Consider the following 18,489-nt stretch of genomic DNA (forward strand, 5'->3'; position numbering starts at 1 on the left):
TATTGCACTGACTCAAAAATAGACTGACCTGAATACGACTTCTAAAACTCACAACATGGAATTCTAGCAGCCCATAAATCCATAAAGCATTAGCTTTTACACAGAACTATACACAATTTTTCTGGACACTGAGCAAGTGTTTTGTTGGTAAAAGATTGCACCCCTTCTGAACTCAGTTTCTGACAGGTACTTCAGCAGCTGGGTGACTCATAACAGCAGCGCTGACGTATGTTTTTTTTTTTTAATGTCAGAAGCATTTCAACCCATAACAGCCACAACATTTTTTCTGAAAATGTGCAAGCCTGGAAGCATTTTGTTTGTTTACTTCCAGTGAAAACAGTGGGCTGCAATTACCCCTCCAGACAACTATAAATGTAAGAAATTCTGCTGTGTGTACACCGTTATTAAAATAAATAAAAACTATTGTTAATGCTCCTATTGTCATTGAATTGGCCGATCCCTCTCAAAATACAGTGGAGGATTTGTCACTGCCCATATTCGGACTAGTGAGTGTTTAGGGGTAACTAGTATGCCCAGGTTAATTAAGTTTTTTCATATATTTCCTTTCCTTGCTTTCTTTTCTTTGCTGTGATTTTTTCATCTTCAGTATTTCCTTACAGCTTCCTGGGTTCAATGCGCATGAAGCCGTTACAGTTGATGGATTAAAAAATGAACATGAGACAGAAAATTAACAAGTAAAACTGGGCACAGTTAAAACAAGCTAATGAAGAAGCAATGAAAGCAAGGGTTACTGGAACCTAAGGAGTAAGAGGCAACAAGATTTTACATCAGTGACAGAGAAAAGAGAACACTGAGAGCTCACTACTCCTCCTCTCTTTTAGATGCCTCTTTCTCTCAGCTGAGACTAATGTGAGATGAAATTGTAGGGTTGTTTTTCCCCTCTGGTATTTTGTGGCCAGTTCACAGAATAGGGCAGAGTGGTTCAACAAGTTGCCATAGAAACACTGGTTGGAAGAAAATGAACAAAACAGAGGAAAGAGACTGACAGAGATGTTGCAGTAACTCTATGGATACTAAAAGAGCAGAGGAGAAAGTGACATTTAGATCACAGCAACTCTCACAAATAATGATCAATCTCTGATTTTAGCTACAGGCTGCAAAGCACACGTTTCATGAAAACTGATGATCAATGATCTGCTACCAACATAAGTGACATAACATACATAACAGACTCTAATCCTGATTTCCACTTGGTTTTGATCTTTCAAGACATGCCAACAATATTTTCAACTATTGTTGCTTGTTTTGTGACTGAATACTACTTTGCTTCCTGCCCTCATTACTCACTCTGTCCTGGGCATGAAGAGACATGCTCTGCTTCCTGTGAAAATGGAGAAAAAGGGAGAAACAAGAATGGTTTAATCTCGGTCTTTCATGCGCTTGATTTGTATAAGTACATTTGTATCTACATTTACACTAAAACAGTAATTGTTTTTGGAACAATCTTTAGCAAGACTAAATGTTGTCAACTCACAATTACTTACAAGACATCAGACCCAAGGGTAACATTACAAATTTTCGTGACTAACTTTACACAAATAATCTTTTAATGGCTTGTTGTTTTTGGATTTGTTCTGATAGTGAAGTATGTAATCATTAAAGTCAAAAGGATGCTCATGAGAACCCAAGTGTTTAAGAACCATGTCCAAGTCCTATGTAGTGTCAGGAAAAATTACCTCTGCACCATGAATATCCTAAGAATCAAAATTGAGTCACCGGTTTTCTTTTCTTTTGGTAAGTTGTGATTGTAAGTTACAACAATGAAACCGACTTTGCCTGACTTGACTTGTGTAGTTGACCTGAAGCTCACACTTGTGGAAAAATTACCAAGGATCCCAAAATTTCTATGAAAGGGCTGTGTAAATTATCTGACAATGTTTGTACTCTGGAGTCCCTCTCATTATACTATACTTGAAAATACCACTTGTTTTGGATAAATTGGATTTTTTTTTTTTTTTTGAGGCATGGATTTAGTTACATTTTAAATTTAAAAACGTGATGTAGTGTAGAAGAACTGGGAATTAGCAGTGTACATTTAAAATAATTTCTAGATCTTGACAAGTTGCTTTGATCATAAAGTACTATATAGTTCAGTTCCAGATATCTGAGACTAAATGTTTTGTGCCTTTGTAGATACACTGTGATCTGCAAGTTGTAAAATATAAATGGTAAACAAACAGAATACCATTGAAATTTAACATATTTTTCATGAGAAATTTCAGGTTGTTCATAACGTTTTGTAAAAAGATAAGTTCATTACATGTGAACATTTTTAGAATTGTACTTTTTTGCACTAAAGCAAATGGAAAAATTTGGAGTTGTCGTTATTTATAGGTTATTATGCTAAGATTGTCCTGGTCCGGCCCATTTGAGATCAAATGGGGCTGAACTAAAATGAGCTTGACACCCCTGCTTTAGAGCAAGTTTGCAGAGAAAATAACGAAAAGATTTGGGCATCAAGGACCCCTTCTCTAATATACATGTGCACAATGAGCTTGAAATCAAGACAGATTTAAGTAACTCTCCACCTTTAATCTCTCACCTTGGCTAGGAACAGGGGCTTTGAGGGTTCATTTCTCCTAGGTGTGTGTATTGCTGGCAGGAGAGGAGGCCATGAGTGTGTCATTTCCTATGAGGAGAAACAAAGTGTTTTATGAGTTAATGAGACAACAGAGCCTTGTTTGAAGTAATGCTTCAAATGTGGATGTTGCTGCAAAGAAGCTACAAATTCTTAAAAGCAACACACAAGATTTATACAAATATCTATACAACCAGCACAGTTTCAGGGTGGGCTCCCCAAAACTAGTCACCAATACGGCACGGGACCACATGTGAAATATGGTCACAAGTGGTTCTTCTGTTTCTGAGTTATGGCGCTGAAAAGTGAATAATAACATATAAGAAAACAGAACTTTCTAATGTCACAGTAAGAGTGATCTTTTGGATATAAAACTCACATATTTGTGTGTAATTTTGTCAGAGTTAGGAGTTAGCTTTTAGTGAGGTCACCACACCCTTGATCTGTGACCACCAAAATCAAATCACTTCATCTTTGTGTTCAAGTGAACATTTGTGCCAAATTTGACGAAATTCTCTCAGAAATCACATGCCCCTGGCCACAGCTGTCACAAGCAAGCAGACATTATAAACATTAATGCATGCAGGGTCTTTGACACTGCAGTTTATCCAAAATTCAGATGTTTAAATGAAATATTGTTGGATCTCTTGATGCAAACTATGCCCTGCCCATTACTATACATGAGACACATTGTTGTTGGACTCAAATTTGTCTTACTGGACAGGCATAACTTGAAAATATAAACTGCACTATTGTTTTTTAACATCAATTACAGTGTTATAAATGTAAACAGCACACAGTTCAGTTCAGTTACTGTTGAATTAGGGATTAAATTGGAGGGATGTGTGATCACAGCAGCTTTGAAAAGTTATCTGCATAGCTTTACTGACTTTACAAGAGGAACATTAAACAAAATGCAGTCAGTGGTTTGTCTATGAAATATAGGTAGGTTCATTGGTGGCTGAACTAAAATTTAGATTTCTGATTGCTTCAGTACACATGCAGAGTCTTGCAGTTTTGGTCCAGCCTCTTCAGGATAAGAACAGGCAACATGTGTCTGACAGCAAGCATGTATAGTTGCACAATGTTCAGAAACATTTTCGCATGAAACTCTACCAGCCTTTTATATCAGTATCACGCACCTTGCTGAATCTGTGGCCAGGTGTACTCAAGCTGCTCTGAATCCAACAAGACACAACATGCTACTACAAAAAGTATCTAAAGTAAATAAATATGTTGCGGCTACTGCAAAGCCACTATACCTACATAATTCAGTCCATGGAAATTTAGCCATTTTGTACTTTGTAAAAGTATTTCATTCCTTCTTCAGCACTGCAAAGTTGTCCGCTTGCTGATCTTTGAAAAGTCAGTGGAGTTGTGAGAGAAGTAAACAAGCCAAATACCAAAAAAAAGAAAGAAACACTGATAAAGAAAATACCATGCATCAAGAGTACAGGAGACGTTTGAAAGAAAGCTAAATAAAAGTTAGTTCATCAGCAGTTGCGCAAGTTACCGGGGTTGTGAAGCAAAATCCAAGTTTGAATGAAAACGCAACATGAACACAGTCACATTAGGTACAATCTGTGCTGAGCAGAGTATACAACATGATACAAAAATCTGTCACTCTAGTAATAGTAGATACCACAGAACAGTTTATTGAGAACAGGCAAATCTTCCACCGATTGCAGGTCTTCATTTCATTTATTGTTCTGTCAAAAAATGCAGTAGCTGCCAGTGAGGAAGGCCGTTGTTTTTAAATATTATAAACAATGGATGGAAGAAGTGCAGCAAGCCAGAGGTGAGGGCAGTTATTGGAGCTGGACAAATTCATAAATGTTGTCAAGGAAAAATACCTTTGGTCTTTTCAGTAATATTTTGCATTTGAGATGTCCTTATTATGACAATTTGTTTTAAACTACCAAATTCTAAAGACAATTGTCTACATGCAAACATAAAATGTTTATTTCGTATGGATGAAACTTAAATATCTGCTTTTGACATCACTTGAAATACTTCAATATTTATTGCTATTTATATCAGTACATGCTATACACTGTATAAACTTTTTTAGCAGGCTACAATGGTCAATTTCAGTTTGCTGTTGCTCTAGATATTGCTTAGAATACTGGAAAAGTAATTTAGTATGACATACACCATCGTTTGTGTAAAATGAATCATTTATGCACACTGTAAATGAGAAAGGAAGCAGTTGGACTTACCTTTAAGATGTCCTCTACACACTGAGCTTCATCTGTCCTTGTCTAGAGAGAGGAAAAGAGTAATTACTATTCATCTCTGATAGCACATTGTATGGAAGTATAAAATAAAGACTAAACTTGAAAAACTTTAGACCAAGTAATCTTCCTTTTACATCACTCAGTCCATGTTGTGCAATGCAACTATACAGAAAGTCCATCTACCCCTACTAATACAAGACACTTGTCTTATGATCAGTCTATGTTAACTGAAAACAAACTGTTTACAAAATAGAAGGGACCACAGTTCTATGTATGACAATGAGACAAATTATTCTGTCTGGCAACTACTAAAAACACCCACTATCATATTTTTGTCACAGCCTTTCTAGTGCTGAAAAAGGTCTCCCTTTAAAGACAGAATGATCTCATTGGATAAAACCTTATTCGCTTTTGTGAAAAAAAATGCATTGCTTAAAATGGTAGGCATTTCAGATAAAAGTGAAAAAAGACAAAACATTCAGTATACTACACGACCACTAACTGAAACGTCAAAAACTACATGAGCGATGCAATACCTCCTATCAGGCAGCAACAAAGATAAATACTGTGTATGAATGAGTCAACAGGCCACATTTCTGTTTGTTTTCAGGCGTCTCTTTCAGTTTTTCCTTCTGAATGGACAGTGTTTGAGATAAGGTCAGAGTGAATGGGCCCCGAGAGCAGTTATGTAAGTTGGTGACAAAGCTCATTTATTGTTCTGCTGAGCCCAGGGGTGAATTTATCACAGGCAGCCGAGGTCACAAACACACACAAAAACACAAACCACAGACTACTTGCCACATACACCATAAAAGTGCACCTGCATGAGACATGAGGGAACATGTTCAAAAAGACATGGTGGATAATAACATATACAGAGTAAATACTTTAGCTAATTTCTGAAATGCTGCTGTGTTTTCTGTAGAGTTTTCCTGTTTTGTTTCATTAAATGTGTTTAGCAACTGTAATCTAGACACCAGATTGATATTTGTCTGCTCTGTGGCCCGTACTGCTCATTGTTGAGACTAATATTTTGTTGTAACCACGTTGCCCCTCCCCTCGCACTTAAGAAGTGCAGCCCAAAATGAAATCCAAAACAACTCTCTCTCTCTCAGTGATTTGGAAGCTAAAGGAACATTTTCAACATTAAATTAACAAAACTGACTTTAATAGAGCCTTTTGCAGATGAGGCACCTAATTCAGGAATGAGGGACTGGGAAGAAATAGTGGAATGAGTCACTGCCAAGCTACTCTGCATTGGATCAAACCCAGCAGTAAAAACAGCAGCCTGTTCAGCACTGCTGTGCTGCTGCAGGATGGTAAGGGGGAGGTGTGGAGTGCTGCAGGTGCAAGGGTTGGTTGTATGTTTATGTGTGACAGGGAACAGATGAATAGAGCTGAACTGGAGTTCAGCCAAACTCTCCAAAACAAAGAAAGTACAAGCCCTTTTTGAACGCCTGAACGGTCAAGCAGAAACACCAAAACTTTGAAGAAGTTTCAGAGAGCATCATGAGATCTGCAGAAATGTGGTCCTCTTAGCCCACAGTACAGCACACTCAAAGCCAAGACAACGGCGTTGAGAAATAATACGTAGGACTTTCCTTGTTCATTGCCTGATCCACAGACTCTGGAAGCACCACACAAGAGATTCAGTCTCATGTAATATACTGTCAGACAGACATGGAAAATAATGTACAATATCCAGTCAATCACTTTACATATCATGTATATGCTGTATGAAAGTATGAATTACATGCTGTTCTTCAGATCCAACCTGTAAACCTAACAATGTAGTAGTGTTTAAATATTTCAATAATTCTTTCAAAAATTTGAAAACACACCTTTTTTTTAAAATACAAATTCCAGTCCTGCACTAAAACCTTGCTAACTAGTATGCTATGTGATAATTTTTGTAATATTGTCATATATATATGTATATTGTTCTAGACGTTTGAGGAAGTGTTAAAGGAACACATTTTCCACAAGCTCATGAGAAGTTAACAGACTGAAACCCATGAAGTGGCTGAAGCTAACCTTCGGGAAACAACATTAGGTATGATATTATTACTTCTATTGAACAGAACGATGTGATATTTTGTGAATTAAACTTTTTTTAAAATTTTTTTTTATTCCAAGACAACCACTGACTATGCTAAATATGAAGAGTTATACCCAGCAGCTGACAAGGAAAAACAGTTGGCTGTCCTGAATGTAGTAACAACAGCACACTTGGACCTCTAAAGCACTGATGTTATATTTTGTTGATTTATGTTGCGCAAAAATTTTATTTTAAGAGTAAGAAGTCGAGGTTTTGAAAACAAAATAGCCTTTTTATTTGTATAAGGCTGTTCCCCACTGTTTTGAGTATCTATGCTAAGCCAGGTGTCTCTGGCAGTAGCCCATCTCAAACAGACATGAATGCGAGTGGTACTAAACCTCTCTTTAACTTGGGCAGCTGTAGCTCAGGAGAAAGTGGGTCATCTACCAAAAACAGTGCAGGCGGTTTGATACACCAACATTGCACAGACGGTTATGCCAGCACCTTACATGGTGTCTGTGTATGTGTCAATGTGAGTGAACACATGTTCGAGAGTCAAACCTGCAAAACAGTCTCAGTCCATTTAACTAGCGCCATTTTATTTTCATAAAATTGTTACATTGGCGTATCTGATTATTGCATCATTCTCATCTTAGTGCATTTTAGCCCACTGAATTTCAGGTAGTTTCTGGAAGGTTTTAGCTCCTGTCAAATTTTAACTCACGGTGGGCTCATTTTTTTTCCTGCAATATAAAGTGCCGCACCTCAGTGGAAATATTCGAACCATAAACGGAAGTAAAGAGGATTCTGAAAATGTGTGCGTAGTATAACAAAGATGTAATCCTGTAAATCATAAAAAAGAAAACAAAAATTACATTTTTGAGTACTTCACAAAAATGGGGGAAAAAATTAACAACATGTACAACATTTTTCCTACAGGTTTTACTAATACCAACAAAAATGATGGCTCAATCGACAGTAGATATTTTACAACTTAATTTTTAGTTTGTTTCCATATTTGTCTCTGATGTGCTCTGTATAAACACAGCCTGCACTTCATTCCAGTTCAACTAAACAGTCCCTGAATTTTGGTCAGGGTCACAGCTGGGTAACTAATGGTTTTCACAGTTGCATGAAGGAGTGCAGAATTTTACATTTTTTACACAACCAAACTCAGTGCAAACAGTTTACTTTTGGAGAATTTCTGAAGTAGACAAGTCGAATAAAATTATTTTGGTGAAATATCATAATTTTGAGTTTAAATATAGGTAATTTTCCAAACAGCATCAGAATTGCCCACGATTAGCTCGAAAACTGTTGGAAGGTTAAAAAGCCAATGATTCTTTCTGTTTTTAGAGTTTCTGACTCTGATAAACAGTGTAATTTTGGCGATTTAAAAAAAAAACATGCCTTTCAAACCCGCTGGCGGATTTTGGGGTTCAGAGGGTTGATTAATAATCATAAAAAACAGTTATATAAGACAATAAACTTACCTCCAAAAATGGTGGCATCATTTTCGTTTTGCCCAGGTCAGATTTGTTGATTAGTTCTGGTAGTTGTACGTATGGCTCTGGTGAGGGCTTCAGCTCAGGCGACTCACTGACCACCTGGTCCTGACCGTCCATGGGCCGTACATACGCTGTTGGCTTCTGAGTCATGACTATGCTGGGCTGCTTAGACGACAACAGTGGAGGAAAGGTCTGGGAGGGTAGTGCGTTAGTCTTGTTGGCTTGAGGCAGAGTTGCATCTTTACAGGAAACATCCATGATGACAGCAGAGTCAGAGGGAAGATCTGTGGACCCTGGAAGCTGATGTCTATCAAGTGTGTCCTTAGTGTCTATGTCGATGTTATGATGGTCACTGGAATGTAGGAATGCTAGTGGCTGAGTATCAGGAGACTGAGCAGACATTTCCTGGGGAAGGCTGACATACTCCCTGAGATCTGAGAAGGCGTCACTCTTCTGTTGTTGATGTGCCACGTGGCTGGGATGACTGTGGTCCAAAGAAGGCTTTGAGAAAGTGGATGAACGTCCCTGATTCGGAGAAGCAGTGGACATCTTAGAGGGCTGAGGGGAGTAACTGCTACTAGTCAGCCCTTTCTGGCTTTGTGTGGACATGTAAAGAACATGGTTGTGAAACGGAGGTTTTGTTGATTTATCTGTGTTTGCCTGACCCAAATCTGACTGTGAGAAGTTTACGCAATTCGGAATGGGTGAAGCCTCACTGGAAAAGGAAGAGGGATTATTCACATCTTCGTAACTGCCCAGCATCCTCTGAATTCGATTTGAAAGCTCGTCCCCTTTGTTTGTCTACAAAAAGAAGGAACATCTTTTACGTAAATAAATGTCCAAAATCTTAGTTTACAAAACTTTTTTAGACATAATTATACTGAACCGAAAACATTTGTTCCACCACACTGCTTATAACCAACAATGCATTTTTAGCAAGAATAAGAAGCCTCGAGCATCAAAAAAAAAATTTTAGTACAGTGTCTAGTGGACGGGAACCACCTTTTCAAAATCCCATTTTTGCCTTGCCAATACTGCACATTTAATTTTTATCTAGCTAGTAAAATCTATCTAAACAGCAACTTATAGTCTAAAATCCGAATCAGAGAGGAGTAATCATGCATAAAAGACTGATCTAAGTCTCCTTTAATTATTAGTGTGTTCAAACAGAAATAATCCTTACAAGAAGCAGCTGATGATTTACTGACAACAGACCCTCAGCTTTATGGCTCAGGTTATATACTAAGCTACATCTTTTTGACAGAAATTGTTAAGGTCATTGTAGCTTCAGGGGAACAAGGCCGACCCTATCCAAAGTTTATATCCGTCATTTCATATCATAAAAACACTATATAATCGATGCTTTTACCCTCAGTTGACATTTTTCTAAAGGTTGCTAGAACTAGCCATTAATTTAAAGATGAGATAGCATGAAACAGAGCTCTGTATATCAAATTTAACATTATCTATCATATTCCTTTGACAGGAAACTCATTTTTTCTTATCCCCTAGATTCAAATGCCAAGAAATGCAGGAAATGGTGTTTTGGGCAGGTTCAAGAACATCTGATCTGACTGAGCTCTGTTCAAATTAAATTTAATTAAATTGTTACCTACATTTAGATTATTTATTGTCATTTCATGAGATAAAGACACCTTAAACCCACTCCACATACACTGCATTTGAAATACAACACTGTTATGATATTGAAAGTAACAACCTATTTTAAGCAAACTCATAGCAACTAGAGTAAAAGCCTTGCTTGAGGTTACCCTGTTGTTTACACATAAATGGACCAGAGCTGCCTAAACCAATCTATCAAAAGGTAACTAAAGAAAAGGGTTTTCCTTGGTGAACCTCACTCACTCCGCTATGCATGTTCTTACCTTGTATGGTTCCCCAAAGAGTGGCACATTCTCAGTGTTAAGTTCTTTGGTTTGGCTGGTTTCTTGGTTCCTCTGTTCCCATGCTCTGAGGCGAAGAAGGTTCCTTTCTTCATTGTATACACTGTAGAATATTACAAAGAACAACAGTTGTCAAATAAACACTGAATTTAAAAGTACACCATGTCATATGTAGCAAATACCAAGTTAAATGCCACAGCTACAAATATTAGCATTATGAGTGCATTATTTCTTACTCAAATATGAGTGAGAGTACAATACAACCTGCATTTTGTCGATTTTCTGATTTTCATAAACCTCAGCAGAATCAATGTAATGACTTTGACCAATAATGATGATAACACCAGCTTAGGCTAAAGACACTAGAAAATTTAGAGAGTGCAAATTTAGGGTGTCTCACCACAGACTTATTCACCCAAGGGGCAGAACAGCAGTGTCTAATGGGACAGGATGGCATCTATCATTTCTACAGACAATGGCAATTAGACTCAAGGCCACCATGAGGATTCACTACAACATTCACATCTGTTCTCTCTAGTCCCCAAAGGTGATGTACAGTCCATTCAAACATCAAATGGATAATTACATCTACTACTCCTGATGTTCTCCCATTCCAAAAAGAGCTTGTTTACTATAATAAAGTATATTGTGGAACAACAGCAGTTCTCAGGGGATTGGGCCCAGCTTAACACTTTAAATATATTAAAGGAAACTAAACACTTAATGCCCATTTTGAGATTTCATAGTTTCCTTCCCAAATACAGTGTTAATCATCCTTACTGACAATAGCCCCAATGGGATGCTTCCATGGCAACAAGTCGAGTAGCAAATATTTGGGACTAAGCCAAACAGATGAGCACTCACTCCAGAGAGACTGGCCGAACTCCTCGGATAGCTTAAACTGGCGCTGCCCAGTCACAAGCCCTGCGTAACTTATACCCATAGGTAAATAGCATAGTGGGCACATTTAAAAAGAAAATAAAAAACAAAAATCACACACAGTACAATCATCTTATGGAGGTAATTACTGCAGAAAAGGCAACAATAAGGAGCTGAATTACTGATGAGACTAGAATGCAACCTGTCCAGAATTAACAATAATGGGCCAATCTGTAATTATTAAATCATTAGTTAAATCTTAACAAACACTGTATTCAACAGGAGTGCTCTGCATTAAAGCTAAAGTGTGTATCATTGTTGAAACCACAAGTGTAGGGCTCCTTCCAAAGCCATTCGTCCAAAACACATGAAAGCAGAGGTGGTTGCTGGGAAGAGGAGAGTGGCGCATTAAACTCTTGTAACACTATAAACACACCAGTAGGTGACATAACCATGAGAAAAACATCCAGTTCCAAGCCAGTATAGACTAACACAAGATAAATACATCAAACAACACTTGCTAACAATCAGGCAGCAAACAGATACATACAAACATACCCTAATGAAACTGGAGGAGGAGACTGCAAAGAACACTGAAAGATGCAAAAATACACAAATGGATTCTTAGCAATACAAGTAGTTGTAGGTTTGGGTGAAACTGTACAATGTGCCTGCACTTTGCAATTATTTATAGAAATAGACAGGTACTAGATAGACAGGTAGATAGGACATCCGAATATCTCATGCCGACGAATAGAATGATTGGACAGGCTTTATAAAGGACTGTGACTGTCACGGACAACAGATATTTTTTGACCCTTTACTTATCAGAGCACTTAATATATTAATTGCTGTTTGGATGTAAAGAGACTTTCAACAAATGGAACAAAATAATACTTTTGGAACGCTACCTTGGAGCCATGTCAACTACTGTGAGGTGTCTGGCTGGCTCTGTTGACAGTCGAGGAGACAAACTTCTGTCTTTAAAATAAACACTCTCTGTGTACTGTTATACTATCTAGGTGAAAGAGAGCACTCTGAGTATACCAATGTACCAATCACAGAAACTGAGCAACTGTGGAAGAAGAAACTGAACTGACAACCTTTTCAAATCACATAAAAAAAACACAAGAAAGCAGTACTGATAATGAAACAGCCTTAGGAGGTAAAGTCATCTTTGGGTTGTGGACAAAACGGTACTTTTGAATACATCATCGTAGGTTTTAGGAAACACTCATTGAGACTTTCCACAATTTTCTGGCAATTTATAGACCAAACAATTGATCAACTAATCTAGAAAATAATCGACAGATTAATTAACAATGAAAAAAACAATTGGGGCGTCCGTATAGCTCAACGCGTTGAGCGGGTGACCCATGTACAGGGGCTGGTCCCCGACGCAGCTGGCCCGGGTTCGATTCCCGTTCGTGGCCCTTTGCTGCATGTCTTTCCCCAACTCTTCTCCCCTGTTTCCTGTCTCTCTCTCACTGCACCTAACCAATAAAAGCCCCAAAAAACAAAAAACAAAAAAAAAACAATTGATTTGCGGCCCAGCTGTACACACATTAGGAACAACTACTGAAATAACTTTGCACTAATTGGTTTTTAAATAACTTAACGGCTACTTTCAATCTATATGCGTACCAGCAAAATTGCATTTGCAACTTTCAGTGCAACAAAGTAGAACAAAACTGACAGCCAGAACAACTTCCATGAACAAATTATTTCTAAAGGACTTGTAATGCTTACACACGTGGACAAAATTGTTGGTACCCCTCAGTTAATGAAAGAAAAACCCACAATGGTCTCAGAAATTACTTGAAACCGTGGTTCAACAGAATTATTTTTAAAAATAAACTCATGAAACAGGTCTGGACAAAAATGATAGTACCCCTAGAGAAGACTGAAAATAATGTGACCATAGGGACATGTTCAATCAAGGTGTGTCCTCTAATTAGCATCACAGGTGTCTACAAACTTGTAATCAGTCAGTCGGCCTATTTATAGGGTTACAGTAGTCACTGTGCTGTTTGGTGACATGGTGTGTACCACACTAAACATGGACCAGAGGAAGTGAAGGAGAGAGTTGTCTCAGGAGATTAGAAAGAAAATTATAGACAAGCATGTTAAAGGTAAAGACTATAAGACCATCTCCAAGCAGCTTGATGTTCCTGTGACTACAGTTAAACATATTATTCAGAAATTTAAGATCCATGGGACTGTAGCCAACCTCCCTGGATGTGGCCGCAGGAGGAAAATTGATGACAAATGGAAGAGATGGATAATACGAATGGTAACAAAAGAGCCCAGAACAACCTCTAAAGACATTAAAGGTGAACTCCAAGGTCAAGGTACATCAGTGTCAGATCGCACCATCCGTCGTTGTTTGAGTCAAAGTGGACTTCATGGGAGACGACCAAGGAGGACACCATTGTTGAAAACAAATTATAAAAAAGCCAGACTGGAATTTGCCAAACTGCATGTTGACAAGCCACAAAGCTTCTGGGAGAATGTCCTTTGGACAGACGAGACAAAACTGGAACTTTTTGGCAAGGCACATCAGCTCTATGTTCATAGACGCAAAAATTAAGCATATGAAGAAAAGAACACTGTCCCTACTGTGAAACATGGAGGAGGCTCTGTTATGTTCTGGGGCTGCTTTGCTGCATCTGACACAGGGTGTCTTGAATCTGTGCAGGGTACAATAAAATCTCATGACTATCAAGATATTCTAGAGAGAAATGTGCTGCCCAGTGTCAGAAAGCGTGGTCTCAGTCGCAGGTCATGGGTCTTGCAACAGGATAATGAGCCAAAACACACAGCTAAAAACAGCCAAGAACGGCTAAGAGGAAAACACTGGACTATTCTGAAGTGGCCTTCTATGAGCCCTGATCTAAATCCTATTGAACATCTGTGGAAGGAGCTGAAACATGGCGTCTGGAGAAGGAACCCTTCAAACTTGAGACAACTGGAGCAGTCTGCTAATGAGGAGTGGACCAGAGTACCTGCTGAGAGGTGTAGAAGTCTCATTGACAGTTACAGAAATCGTTTGATTGCAGTGATTGCCTCAAAAGGTTGTGCAACAAAATATTAAGTTAAGGGTACCATCATTTTTGTCCAGGCCTGTTTCATGAGTTTATTTTTTTAAATAATTCTGTTGAACCACGGTTCAAAAGCAATGTCTGATTTTCATTGGTTAATTTTCATAGAATTTTTATTTATTACTTTTGTCAAATTCTAATTATTTCTGTAACCATTGTGGGTTTTTCTTTCATTAACCGAGAGGTACCAACAATTTTGTCCACGTGTGTACTATCAAAAAATATTAAAGACACTGTATAGCAGATGAAGGAGCAGGTGAAGGATTAATCTTAGTTCAGTCTTTCCTCTAATGACATGGCACCTGAGGGCCACAAGAGACAGAAAAGAAATATTGCAAGCAAGTGAGAAAGTGATCTACACATTTTGGGGTTCATTAGAATGTTTTGTTTGTTTTTTAAATCTATACAAAATCAGTGTTTTGATCAGCTGCATTGTTTTGTTGTTCATAGCAAACATTTCTCCCTCCACAACAGCAGGAACATGCTGAACCAACAGTTAAATGAGGCAACGCTAAAACAATTAGTCAGATAATATGAGACAAGTATCTATGTAAAATGTGAGGATTTGAGACCTTTCCATTTTTATATTATTTCTGACTGTTAGTCAGAAGGAATCAAGAAGTCTGAGAATATCTCTTTGGACTCTCTTTTGCAATTGAGAATGACAATAATCTTTAATTGTACTCCTTCTGAACAGCGTTCTTAATATTACTGCATATTTTACATTGGCTACTGGGCTCAAAAACAGATGCCATATTTATATATACTTGAGGTGACAATAAGGGCAAAGATAATTCTAAGGCATCTACATGATCCTCAGTGACAAATTTCCTAGGTCCTCTTTAACTACAATTTGTATTCCCCGTGTACAATCTATCTGCAGGGAAAAATCATATTTTTTTTTTGCCATATTCTGGCAATGATAGTAGACAGCATTCCTCGGCATGAAAAGACTGTGAAAAGAATGAATGACTGTGAATCTGCAGTTTTTTCTGCTATAAATATATGTTATTAAATGCATGAGCAACAACACCAAGCCACCTCTTTGTCAATATTGTAGTTTTTTCCAATGCAAGATATTTTTTAATTGGGCTTCAAAATACTCATAGGACCCTTAATTATGTTTATCAGCTGTATCCTTACAGCAGACTCCCTGACTAAAAAAGAAAACAATATGTTGCTGTCCTTTAACTCGAGATGCAACAAACAATCACTTCCATTACCAAGTGATCCATTGATTACTTGTTTGGTTTATGTCATGTTTTGTTCACAACCCCTAAGACAATAAATTTATTGTCAGAGAGGAGGAAAGATAAAAACTACAGTTAATAACCTGGAATAAGAGAATTTAGACATTTTTTTCCTTAAAAAATGAACAAATAATCATTTAAACCAGCTAATTAGAAAAATAGTTTACTGTAAATCTAACAGTTGACAACTAATGGATCCATTGTTGTAGTTCTACTGTAAAGCAAAGAAAGAAATCCAATACATATATCAAATAGCAATGACATTTAAAAGGCAGCCCACTGCCAAACCTGTGATGCTCTTTAAATACATTTTCACCAGTGGACAATCTCTATAGAGAAAAATCATGTATTGGTCATATTCTCACAATGAATGTGATACTAGACTACAATCCTTTGCGAGAAATGAAAATGAAAGAAAGAATGAATGCAAAACTGCAGTTTATTATCCTCCTACTGACATACGTAATTAAATGCATAAGCAACAACACCCAACCATTCCTTTATCGATACCCTTGTTTGATTCCAGTGCAAAACACTTTTAAAATGGGCTGCAGAGTACTCACAGGATCTTTAATTCTGCAAGCTGTATCTTTATAGTCCTAATAAAATAATCAACGGCCCTTTAACCTTACCGTCTGCAAGAAAGTCGAGCCCATTGGGCGATATTGGTAAACAATGTGAATTCTATAAACTTTTATCTCTTCTGCTAGGATTATGACCGCCATAGTAATATTGTAATATAAACGAATAAATAAGTCAAAGTAACACTGACACGCCACTGTTTTCCAACTAATCGCAAGTTTGTCAAACACGACAAAGCCTAAAGTTTGGTTGTCTGAGTGTTAATATGACACACTTTTGCGTGGAAAAAAAAAAAACAAAACAAAACTCTGAACACGTAAGCCTAAATTTACATCTGAAATTCAGGATGGCTGGTAGGAGCACAGCCGCCTCGCAGACCAGCTGGTAAAAATCACACCAGCCTGCCGCTTCCAGCTGATTCCAGCTCTTCCTCGAACTGCTTAACGAGCTAAAACCCTGTCAGTCACTTTGACATTGACCAGTAAACATTTACAAACCCATACACGCTCCCTAACAATACTTCCACACGGTTTGGAGGTAAACTTTACTTGGAGTCGTGTCCGCAGCGCTGCCACTGAGCTCCAGCTAATTACCTCCGTTCAACGGTCGGGCTGCGCAGCTAGCGTCCCGCTGCTAGCAGCTAGCCGCGGCTGTGTCTGCCTACCTCGGCTGAGATGCCATGGTGCCCCTCACGACAACCAAAGTTGGTTGTCATGCGTTTCTCGCAGTCCTCGCCGAGGTGTCCCTCCTCACTCCGTCACATTGTTTACCGGCGAAGGTGGTTTGCTAGTTTAGTGGACTGTCAGGCCGCCGTTGTTTGATAGCTGTCTGCTAACAGTGTTTAGGTTGTCCACTCCGTCTGCCTACTGGATTGTTCTACTCCACTCCGCCGTCCGGGGACCAAGCTCAGCTTTATACACTCATATTCGTCAAAAAATATTTCTGAAGCAGGCGCGTTACTGTTTTGAGGGTAAATACAAACAAATTAGAACAAATTAGTTCATTGGAAGCTACGTTATTTACTGTTTTTTCTTCTTCACTACAGTTTGCGCAAAGTTTGCCCTCGTACCCCTGTGAGACCGACATGGTACAGCCACCTGTGTTTATATGATTCACCACATGATGCTGTGAAGTTTTCAAGTAAATCTTCTCAGTTTGAATGTGACTCTGGAGGCCTAAAACAGAGACAATTCACCAATGGAGTCAAACGATGTAAAAGTACAAATAGATTTTTTTTAAATCTGGGAATTTGGCCTTAAAATGACAAAAAAAAGAAATAACTGCTTACCTTTTCTTTAGCAATAATTGGCCTATTATTTATAACTCCTCTGATTCCAGGACTAAATCTTTGCATTCCACTACCTGTTCATCCAATCTTCTGCAGAAAAAATTGAATTTTAATGTACAGACAGAAGATAAATTCAAGGCAAAATCAACATAAAGTGTCTCAAGAAGGTAAATAACACGTGCCTTGACCTTGCTCATGCAAATCTCTAGAACTTTGGAGGGATGCAATGCCATTTTTCCAAAAGATCAAACTTATTTTGTGATTTCATGATGGTGGTGGGGAGCACTGTCTGACACGTCACTGCAAACATCTAAGTATTCAATTGGAGTGAGATCTGGTGACTACGAAGGCCGTTGTACAATCATAATGATCTTTATTTGTAAAGCGCTCTTTACAATCCAAGTCTACAAGGCAGCAAAATGAAACTGCCAAGTCATTAAACTATCAGATTTTTAACGACACAACATTGTCAGTGTTGGAAATCCGAAAATATGATGGATAGAAGTTAAGGCTGTTCAAAATGAATAGGTAAGTAAAATGGAAAAAGGAAAGGATCTCTGATAACAAGATGATATAAGGACAGATTTAAAGGAGATCACTGACTGACTGTAACCTGATTTACTCCTCAGACAGATATTTCCAGAACCTCAGGAGCCTGACTGCAAATAGTCTGTCACCTCAGTTTTCAGTCAGGTTCCTGGAACAGAGAAAAGACCTCCGCCTGAGGATCTCAAAGGTCAGTGATACTGCTCGGAGAGGAACATAAAAACCTTCAAGGCAATCAGTAAAATCTCAAAATCTGTTCTACAATGTACTGCTAGAGCAAAGAGGCTGAAACAGGAGTAATGTATTAATGTCTCTTGGTTCTGGTTTTTAAGCCTGGTAGCTGGGTTCTTATCAGTCTGGAGTTGATCAATAGATCTTTAGTTCAGGAATGATTAAATTAAACCATGTAAATGGTCTCTGTGTCTTTAAAACTTAAGATTTTTAGATTTTTTTAGACATCTCTAGGATGATTCCCACCATTTTCATACTATGGGAGAACTGTCAACCTGAAGAATAGAGTTTTTCCTTTAATTTGTCTCTCATTTGTGTGTAAACTT

The 18,489-nt window shown here is 38.0% G+C and overlaps 1 protein-coding gene across 1 annotated transcript in view; it reads right to left on the reverse strand.

The window, feature by feature from the left end:
- The window catches only part of aff1 (AF4/FMR2 family, member 1), a 32,601-nt gene extending 15,470 nt beyond the window's left edge, over positions 1–17,131 (reverse strand). Inside the window, exons 1-6 of the mRNA XM_023280895.3 lie at positions 16,763–17,131; positions 10,269–10,389; positions 8,368–9,183; positions 4,819–4,860; positions 2,564–2,650; positions 1,309–1,342 (exon numbers count right to left, since the gene is read on the reverse strand). Of these exons, the coding sequence (XP_023136663.2) occupies positions 1,309–1,342; positions 2,564–2,650; positions 4,819–4,860; positions 8,368–9,183; positions 10,269–10,389; positions 16,763–16,779 (1,117 nt within the window). The 5' untranslated portion in view covers positions 16,780–17,131. The remainder of the gene's footprint in view (positions 1–1,308; positions 1,343–2,563; positions 2,651–4,818; positions 4,861–8,367; positions 9,184–10,268; positions 10,390–16,762) is intronic.
- Positions 17,132–18,489: the final 1,358 nt, after the last annotated feature.

Source organism: Amphiprion ocellaris, chromosome 17, assembly GCF_022539595.1.
Source record: "Amphiprion ocellaris isolate individual 3 ecotype Okinawa chromosome 17, ASM2253959v1, whole genome shotgun sequence".
NCBI classification, from domain to species: Eukaryota; Metazoa; Chordata; class Actinopteri; family Pomacentridae; genus Amphiprion; species Amphiprion ocellaris.